Source organism: Drosophila arizonae, chromosome X (assembly GCF_054131065.1).
Source record: "Drosophila arizonae isolate 15081-1271.41 chromosome X, UAZ_ARI_1.0, whole genome shotgun sequence".
NCBI classification, from domain to species: Eukaryota; Metazoa; Arthropoda; class Insecta; order Diptera; family Drosophilidae; genus Drosophila; species Drosophila arizonae.
Genome location: NC_142927.1, coordinates 15,441,306 through 15,451,768, shown reverse-complemented (window position 1 = coordinate 15,451,768; position 10,463 = coordinate 15,441,306). Strand labels below are relative to the sequence as shown.

At 43.1% G+C, this 10,463-nt stretch overlaps 1 protein-coding gene across 1 annotated transcript; it reads right to left on the bottom strand.

The window, feature by feature from the left end:
* Positions 1–1,122: 1,122 nt before the first annotated feature.
* Positions 1,123–2,808, bottom strand: Cpr12A (Cuticular protein 12A). Its single transcript, XM_089474852.1, has 2 exons — positions 2,322–2,808; positions 1,123–1,555 (listed from the first exon to the last, which is right to left on the bottom strand). The coding sequence occupies exons 1-2, from the start codon at positions 2,656–2,658 to the stop codon at positions 1,317–1,319; spliced, it is 576 nt and encodes a 191-aa protein (XP_089330978.1). The 5' UTR covers positions 2,659–2,808; the 3' UTR covers positions 1,123–1,316.
* Positions 2,809–10,463: the final 7,655 nt, after the last annotated feature.

The window sequence follows — 10,463 nt, the reverse complement described above, 5'->3', positions numbered from 1 at the left end:
TTGTTTTTGAATACATTCGTATTAGTAACATAGTAGGCTTTCTATAACCCAATCCATTCACTGCTCTCAAAGTTCGTGCAGAAAATGTCACAGATATTTCCAATAATATGAGTCAAATGGGACTGACTATTCATATTGCCTAATGCATGGCTATAATTCCTAAATGATTAAAATTGTTTATGATCAAGTCACATCTACAGTATATGTGCCATTAGTCATTTGCGATGAGAAATGTTTCGATAAGAAGCGAAAAAGCAATTTAAGTGGATTCTCTGAATAATTTACAGCGGTAGCATCATTCGTTGACTTTGATTCATATCGCTGGCGATATCACGTTTTCGTGTAAATGTTCGCACACGGACATCAATTAGGGAGTTTTGTAATCCGATTTGATAGTCGTCGGACTTAACGATTGCTCAAGTGCTCGTTTATGGTATGAGTGCAAATATTTCTGATTGCAATTAAACAGGCAATCGGAATATGAATCGCTTGGCATTAAAATGCTCATAATTTTACTTTACGACTTGATATCGATGGAGCGCCGAGATCTGTTTTTGGGATAAGGCAAGAGCGCTGCTTGCCACAACGTTGTGGCAGGCAGGGTCGAGGCTAACCAATTGGCAGCCGTCTGCACTTGCAAATTTATGACGGACCTTCATGCCCACACTTCGACCAGGGTCTGCCACAGTAACTGCAACTGCAACAGCAACAGCAACAGCAACTGCATATGAAACTGAAACCGAAACTGTATTTGCTGCCGCTTGATTGTACTAGCGATTCGCGTTGCATATGCATATACATATATCGTATATCGTATATATCTCTGAATATATATGTATATATGTACATATAAGCCATCGATATTGCCACTCACACACAGAGAACAGTCAGAGATTTTTGCACTTGTACGAGTATGTTTTATTGCCAGAGCCGCTTTGCGGTGAATTTATTGCCAAATTGTCGGCGGCTTTCGAAATATCGCGAATAATCGCTGCTCGGACGGGCAGAGCTTTGGACCCGCCTTGCCTGCTGGACCCATTGGCCTAGTGGCCATAAAAAAAAAACCCCGAAAAAAAAAGAACTAAAAAACAGATCACAACGTCGTCAATAATAAATTCATAATTTTCGCTTTTGCCTTAATAAATTTTTATTATTTTTTAATTCCTTTACAAAAAAAAAAGTGCATTAAAATATGACAAAAATAAAATAAAAATAAATAAAAAAGTAAAAATTGAAAATCACCTTTTAAAGCATAATAATACAATATAAGTAGTCACAAAAACTGAGAGCCTGTAATTACGCACCAACCAGATATCTCAGTAGCGGCCCCTGCGAGTGGGTAGCGACGTCGCTTTGGGCAAGGAGCTGACGTAGTTGACGCTGTTGGAGGTGCTACTGGAGCTGCTGGTGGTGCTGGAGGTGCTGGAGGTGGAGCTCGCCTGTCTGTGGCTGTATTGTGGCTGCGCTGTTGTCTGCTGTCGCAGCTCGTTTGACTCCTTGAGCATGGGCACCTCAATGGAGCGCGGCAAATTGGGATAGACCTCAGGTGTGATGGCTGTTTTCATTGCCAATTATATGAGACGGAGATGGAGAGAGTGCGATGGAATAAGAGAGAGAGAGAGAGGAAGCACAAGTCTTTAACATTTAGGCAAATTCGTTTTATTTCTCTTATGTCTTCTCTAACGAGCTCGAGTTTAAATATCGTTCTGCCAAAATACTGTCACTTAAAGTTGTTGATATAAACTGAGATTAAACATTTATTCCTCTCAAAATAAAAATTAAGATAAAAAAATTAAATTTTTATATCTACAGCTGCAAAATTTTTATAATTAAAAAAAAGCTTCTTACATTTTTTATGAGTACAAAAAATTGTATGAAAAAATCATTTATTACTCAGAAAAAATGTATTTATTTCCCATACTGCAATACTTGTTAAGCTTTTATGAGATTAAAACAAATTAAATTAATTCTTAAAAAAAAAAATAAATAAATAAAATAAATTGTAAATAAAATAAAAAAATAAATAAATGAAAAATAAAATGAAAGAATATAAATAAATAATGTAATTCCCCTTATTTCTGATTCTTAAAAAAAAATTATTTTCAATTATTTATAAAAAAAAAAAAAAAAAAAATAGAAAAAAATGAACTCTACTTGTGGCTATAATCTTATGACTTGATTTTATGTATTATATCTGATAAGCTATATAGCTTATAGTAGCTGATAGTTAGCTCAACTAACTACGGATCTACTATTCAGTTAGCTGTTAGGGAGAGCATTTGACGACTATATATCAGACAAGTCAGGTCTTGATTACTTACATTGATTCTGTCGATAGCCAAACTGATCTGCATTGTAGAAGACGGTGATGTAACGGTTGTCGGGCATGCGGTAGGAGTAGTAGCCGACGACCATCAGCGTCTTCACCTCGTTGATGATGGCGAAGTAGCCGCGCTCGTAGCGTGCCGTGCCATCGTCCAGCTCGAAGCGGAACTCGTAGCTGCCGTCCGGATAGCGATGATTGAAGCGATCTAGCAGACGGACGGTTCTAGCCTGCGGCTCTTGGTATTCCCTTAGAGCTGGTGCGGCTGTGCTCCGTTGTACGAGCAAGATGAGCAGCGCGAGCAGCAGCTTTTGATATTTGGAGTCTTGGACCATCGTGTGTGTGTGTTGGTGTGGGAGAGGAGAAGGTGTGTGTGTGTGTGTACCGGCTCGGGATGGTAGGTGGTTCTGTGGTTGGTGGTGTACGTGGTCCGCTGTCGCGTTGTTGTGTTAACTGTTTAATTCGGAAACTGCGTAACATTGCCTTTTTATAGCCGCTACGACGATGCCAGCTTCTGCGGCTGCGACGTCTGCTGTTTCTGTTGCTGCTGCCTGCCTGCCTGCCTTTCAGCCAGCCTGCGTCGGTGACCGCGGCAACAATTTAACCAGCAGGGACGCGACTGCGGCCCAATTGGGATGATAGCGTCAGCTGCCGCTGCCGTTGCTGTTGCTGTTGCCGTTGGCGTCGAATCAAAGCAGAGCCGGCGACTGCGACTGCGGCAGCGACGGCAACGTCAAAAATTCTCAACGCTTAATCAAAAAAAAAAAAAAAAAAAAAAAAGTAAAAAAAAAATCTTAATTTCATCTACTTACACACACACGTGACTCTCTACAGGTGAGTGTGTGTGCTGTTGCTGTCCACATTGTGGCCATGGGCGGGGCTGGGGGCGGTGCGGCGGGGCATCAGCAGGTTGCTAACTGGGCAATTAGGCTGCGCCTCTCTTTTGCCATGTTTGCTTTGCAATCCGTTCGCGCCGCTGACAAATCGCCGTCAAAATTCATTCAACTACGCACACATCTACAGCCAACACTATGCAGGAACAACTTAAATGTAAAAGGTAGAACGCATTTTATGATCTTTCGTTCATGTAATGTAACTGTCTCTAGCATATACAATTTAATAATTTATTAAATATAAAAGTGCTGTCAATTAAAAGAAAATTTTACAAAAATATAATTCTAAAATATTATCGAAAATTTTATAAACACTCATTATATACTAATAATTTATTTTAAGCTATGCATATATCTTGTAATTTTGCATAAGTTTTAAATAAATAAATATTTAGTTATGTGTTGTATTATATATTTTTATTAAATTATTTTTTATTCAGTTATTTTTTATTTATTTATTTGTTTTTTTTTTTTATTTTTATTTTTATTTTTAGAATCAATGCAAAAAATTGAAGTACTTTTCGGCTTCGTGAATTTTTTTTTTTTTTTGTTGGGCTGAGGTAGGAAAAAATGCTTTATGCACCGTCAGTCATGTCGTCACTTTGACCGGTGTGTCGGACTGCATAACTGCTTACCGACTAAAAAATCCTCCTCTTCTGGGGCTCAAATCCACCTTGGAACCAGGAGATATCCCGCATTAACCTTCAAGGTGGAACCCCATTGTGTGCTCTAAATGAGCGTTGCCCTCTGTGTGCCTGCGTCCAGGTCATACTTCTTCCGCCGCAGAACCTTTTCGGCGAAGTCATAGACTTTTTTCCAAGCGTCTATGCTGCTGCACATTTGCTGTACTAACGTCTCTACTTTGACTTCACCTACTGTATCTGCCAGGTCGATTCTTTCTTCCGACCATCTTTTGCAATTGAAGAAGGTGTGTTCTGCATCGTCCATTGCATTTTCGCAGTAAATGCAGCTGGATTCGGCAGTTTTCCCCATTTTATTTAGGTACTTTCGAAAGTATCCATGTCCGGAGAGTAGTTGTGTCAAATAGAAAGACGTTTCACCGTGCTTTCTATTTATCCACTGCTCCAGATCGGGGATTATTTTAGCGGTCCATCTTCCATACCTTTCGCATGACCATCTCGCCTTCCACGAGACTATGGTTTGCTGTCGTATGCTCTTTGCCGCATGTTCTGAGTATTCTCCTCTTTGCCGAAGATTCCATATTTTTTTGCGCTCTTGGGCAAGCAAGTCAACCGGTATGACTGCTGCTATCACAGTCACGGCCGCCCCGGAGACTGTGCGGTACGCCGATGTTATCCTTAAGGCTGCTCTTCGTTGCACAGCTAGCATCGGTTTTCGCCTTACATTCGCCTCTAAGGTATCCGCCCATACTTCACTGCCATATAGCAGTATTGCATTTGTCGCTTCCATGAGGAGTCTCCGTTTTCCTGCCGTCGGGCCGTCAACGTTTGCCATCAGTCTACTCAGAGACCCCGTTGCTGTCGCTGTTTTCCGCGTGGCATACTTCAGCTGTTCCCAGAAGGTAAGTTTACTGTCCAGCCTAACGCCTAGATAGTTCACTGTCCTCTGCGTCCTTATCAGGTTTCCGCTTACTCGCATCTCTATTTCGGTTGGGATCTGCTTCCCCGTGAACAGAAGTAACTCTGTTTTATGGGTGGCAAGCTCCAATCCTCGAGAGCTGAGCCATGTCTGTGTGCGGATCATGACTTGGGTAAGTCTCTTTTGGGCCTCTATGGTGTTTCTGGCAGTAATGACGGCTGCGATATCATCGGCATAACCAATAAGGAAGGTGTCTTCAGGCATTTCCAGTCTTAGGATGTCGTCGTAGCTGATATTCCACAGGTCTGGTCCCAGGATTGACCCCTGTGCAGCTCCTCCAGTTACTCTGTATCGTTTTGTTCCAGTTTGCGTGGAGTACAGGAGTATTCGATCCTGCAAATAGCTCCTGATCATATTCATGAGGTACTCCGGTATCTGGAAGCGGTGTTCCAAGGAAGTAAGCATATCAGTCCACCTTACACTATTAAAGGCGTTTTTAACGTCCAGCGTTGCTAACAGAACAACTGGGCGCGAGTATGCATTTCCTCTTTGCGTAGCTCTGGCTGCCTGAACCACTTCATCGATAGCTCCCATTGTGGATTTTCCAGCTCTGAACCCATGTTGCCTAGGGCTAAGTCCTCCAGCAGCCTCTACTGCTGCGAGTAGTCTAGGTCTTATGAGCTTTTCTAAAAGCTTCCCAGCTGTGTTTAACATACACAATGGGCGATAAGCCGAGGGTGTATTGGGATCGCCTTTGCCTTTGCTAATGAGCACCAGTCTTTGTTCTTTCCACGCTTCTGGGAATATCCTTTCTTTTAGACATGCGTTATACATCCTAAGTAGAAAAGTGGGACGTCCTGATGCTATCACCTTCAGTATTTCTGCCGGTATATTATCTGGTCCCGGCGCTTTCTTGTTCTTCAGGGAGAGAGCTGCAATGTTGAGTTCTTCCTCGGTGAAATCTGGGACTAAACCATCGAGCTCTACGGGTGCTCGCTCATGCGCCTCGTGGATGTGTGCTGGAAATAGTGTTTCCACTATGTGATCCATCGTGTCATCATCCACGTTTGGCACTGCTCCGTAGTTTCTCAGCTTTTTCATGACTATCTTGTAGCCAAGTCCCCAAGGGTCTTTATTTATATCTTTGCAGAGCTCTTTCCACTTGTCATGCTTACTGCGTGTGATAGCAATCGACAGTTCTTTTCTCGCAATCTTGGCTGCTAACGCTTCCGTCGTGAAATTTCCAGAGCGTCGTGCCCTTGTTAGCCTTCTTCTACATTGTATGCATACTTTCCTTTTTTCTGCAATATCGTGGTTCCACCAGTACGCCTGTCGTCTACCTCCGTGTTTGCTGTGCGTTTTTGGCATCGATACGTTACACGCTCTTTCCATAGCGGTTAGGCTTCTTTCGACCACTTGCTTCGACGTCAATGTGCCGTCGAACTGTCGTTCTCGCCTATCTAATTCAGCTAGTAGTTTGCCTGTATCCACCTTACTTATGTCCCATCTATGAGAAGTCTTTCTTGAGTATGATGGGTGGTTTTGCTGACTGGTATTTTGGAAGTCATATGATATATACTCGTGATCACTTCCCGTGAAGTCATCGAGTATCTTCCAGTCCTTTATCCGATCTACGATGTGTTCGGATCCAAAGGTTACGTCAGGTATTGTGCCTTCACATCCCGGCCTATGGAAGGTAGGTCTGCTTCCTCGGTTTGCTACCACTAACCCGGACCTAGCGGCCATATCCATAATTTTTCGTCCTCTAGAGTTAGTAGACGACATTCCCCAGTCCACTGCTCGTGCATTCAGATCGCCTGCCACAATGAAGGGCTGCCGTCGATCCACGAGGAGATCCTCGATTGCATCGAGTTTATTCTGGAAGGTGCTTATGTCATCGCTAGGGGTTAGGTAGCAACTGACTACTGCGACTTCTCTGAAGCGTGCGTAGACGTAGCAGTTTCCCATCTTGCTTTCTAGTGGCTGTTGTCCACTACTACTGGGGATCCATATGGCCGCAGTCTTGGTGTCGTCCTCTAACCAAACTCCGTTCTCTTTTCGCTTATATTGCTCACTGATGATCACTACATCTATAGCATGTTCTGCTACTATCTGTGTCAAAAGTGCATCTGCCGTTTTGCTCCGGTGTAGATTACCTTGGAGAATTTTCAACATTTTGCTGTAGTTTGTCGTGTGCTTGGGCATTTCTGCGATCCCGGCATGTGATCGACAGAAGTACGCCCCGCATCCGTGCAAATGCAGCATTTTGGTGGTTTTTTGCAGTCTTTCATCTTGTGACCTGATTCACCACATCTAATGCAGATGCCACCACCACTTCTGTCCGGTCCTGTGCAGTTGGTCTGCAGATGGCCGACCCCGAAGCATCTGTAGCATCTGCGGATGGGTTGACACATCCTGGGCCTAGCCCTGACAAAACCAATTTTAATGTCTGAGCTCAGCAACGTCTCCGCTAATTGGCTTTCTAAAGTTACAAAGGCCCTTACTTGCTCTCGACTGTTTGGGGCAGTGACTTTTATGCGCAAGTCCACTGATGAATTATCAAGGACTTGTCGCACTGCCTCAGCCACCTCAGACTCTACAGTTAGTGAGTCTAGATCTCGGATCTCCACTGTCGCTGTAGGCTTTAACTCGGCTACCGTGGCTGTTTTTTTAACGGTAGCCTTTAGTTTTTCAACTAGTTCTGGATGTAACTTTTCCCCTCTGCTCAGTTCTACAAGGAGTGCCCCGGATCGGGTTTTCCTTATGCCTCTCACGTTTGCCTTTTCGTCCTGTTGGATTGTGCTGCGTATGTTTCGTAAAACATCTACGTAGCTTTGTCCACTTTCAGGTTTTATGAGGACTGCTTCTGAACGGGGAGGTTTCTTCTTCTCTTTTTTTGCTGGTTGTTTTACTACTTTCGGCTTTTCTGCGGGTGCCGAAGTAGTCTTTTCCGCTCTTTGTTTCAAAGTCCCTTTTCTGGTGACTTTTTGCCACAAGTTCTGTTGTCCCTTGCAAAGTTTTTTGCCGGACTCAGACTCTAGGGGGCTAGGGGCTTGTCTCTTTTGAATGGTAGGTGTTTCCACCGTTTCCAAGATCCGTGCCTCTGCTGCTGGCTCTAATTGCTTCTGCTTAGTTGCTTCAGCTTCCAGTTTCTTCCAGGAGTTCCTACAGTGTCCTAGGATATCGAGTAGTTCGTCTAGGTCGGATACCCCGCTTTTAACATCCAGACTGATGTTTTTTTGTTTAGCGACAGCGGTCTTTATGCGCCGCAGCGCCTGGCGACATTTTAGAATGGCATCCTCTTCCTCGGCCCGGAGTTTCAACATGTACTCATGCCTTGGAGAGATTACCGCCTCTGCAACAGTGTTTGGGACACCTACTTCAGCGGCAGCGGTTTTTGGAGTTTCCTCCACACTTCTTGGCGCCTGCGCTACAGGGCTCCTTTGCATTTTTGAGCTTTTGCCAAAGCCCAGCCGTGGGTCCGTGAAACGGGCCTCGCTCTCTTCCAGTGGTGTTCCACTGATTGTTTTTTTGGTTGTTGGGGTCTTTCTAAATTCCATTTTAAGGGGTCCCGACTCCAAGCCGCTATCTTAGATCGGGTGTACAGTTACTCAAACAATCCTCATGGTTATCTGTGCATAGCAGGGAGGCCATGCGAGGGTTGACTTTGGTCCTTATGGGAGCCAATGTTCAGAGCCAGGATCTTGCACAAATTAAGGATATATATCAACTTAAACCTGTACCACCAATGAAGAATCAGTTGGTGACGATCTTCGAACGTACTTGGAGGCCTGCCAGGGTTTTAACGGGACGGAGGCAGCTGCAGCATTGACCTAGGAGCCATTTCCGCAGGATGTCACTCCTGCTTACTGAGGTCCTAGAATGCGACAGCTGTCAGCCCAGGGGCAAACATTTCAGAAATCGTGTATTTTTCGAAGTCAGGGGTCGGTCAAAGATTTCACTTTAGTAAGTTCTATCTTTCTATTTCTTCTAAAGTCGCTGCACACATTAGTTCACGATTGGTCGGCTGCCCAATCGCTATCCAGTGGGGCCGATCGTGGAGGCTGTGTGTCAACTTGAATTACCAGTGACAAGGATTGCTATTGAAAGTCTCTAGACGAGCAACGTAGCGTTGCCTTGTTTTCGTAACCCCATCCCACCTCGGCTTCGTGAATAACAGTACATAAATATATACTTTTATTTTAAAGTAATGTTTTTTTTTTTTTTAGGTGAAGATTGTCTGTTTTTAATTTTAGTTACTAGTGTTATTATTTTTAATGATTTTTTTTATTAAATAAAACATGTTAAATATGTTTTTGTACATTTAATTTTTTTTTATTTCTGTTGAATTATATACAAATTAAATTAACTCTCATAAAAATAAAAATACTTTTATTTATCTTTTTCAATTTACGTAACTAAAAAATTTAAAATTATTAGCTTTTATTTTGGGAATAAGAAAAAAAGTTTATTCTAAATATGCTTTGTAGAATTTAAATGTTATTTTGAAAAAAAAAAAAAAAATTAATTAATTAATAATAATAATACTATACCATTATCATTTGCATATTGTACTATATATATATATTAAATTAGATAAATTAAAAGTCCTGTTCAACGTTTCAGTGTTAAGTACTTAATTTCGTTTCAATAATGTAATTAATTGAATATTCTGTCACAACAATTTCTAGAAACGTTTTCGATGAAGCCATCCATGGAATTTATTAAGAAAACCAACTCAGAGCACTATTCGCATTAAATGGGAGAATAAATTGATAATGAGTTCCACTGTTGCCGTGACGGTAGCTAAAAATACAGCCTACAGTACACCCTACAATTTGTGCAACCTGTTCGAGTACGTGCCGACGCGTCGTCTGTGGCACACAGCAGGAGAGCGGCGCAGCAGCAGCAGCAGCAGCAGTGGCAGCAGCGGCTGCGGCAGACGCTTTAGACTTGGGTTCATCTTCGCCTCCTATGGCCAATTAGGGCTAATTTATGATTTCAATCATTTCTTAATTGCATTTAATGTGCAGCGATTTAGCCAACACAGCCAGCTATCAGCAGCAGGATGCATCTCCACTTGGTCACTCGGCCAAAGTTAATGAGGGGCTGGCCAGAACCGGCCCTGCACACCGCCCATCGCTTAGACGATACATTAACAGGGTCTTATCGGCGATGAATTAATTTGCACACATACACATGCACTTAAGGTCACAGCTTGGGGCTGTGTGCTGCTTGTGTGGTGGCTGTGTGGTGGCTGGTGGTGTGGTGCTGTTGCTGGGCATATAAAAAATGGCAATGCAATTGTTGGCATTGTCAGTGGCATGAAATTTATAGCGTTGCAGGTTCACAGTTAGTGTTACAGAGTTACCGAGTCACAGTTCACCAATTCGCTGACAGCAAGTCGTGACAGTGGCAGTGACAGTGGCAGTGACAGTGACAGCGCCAGTGACAGCGCCAGTGACAATGACAGTGACAACAAACACCGGCTGCATGCAGTCACTCACTCACTCACTCAGTTAGTCAGTCAGCAAGTCAGCGAGTCAACGCGTCAGCGAATCACAACTCTGAGCTGTGGGTGAGAGTCGAAAGTGGTAACTGGCGTCGACATCCTGGCCAAGGCAATGACATGCTTGAGTAAAGCAACAAAAAGATCAAAACTGATTTATTTATAAACGCAATTTATC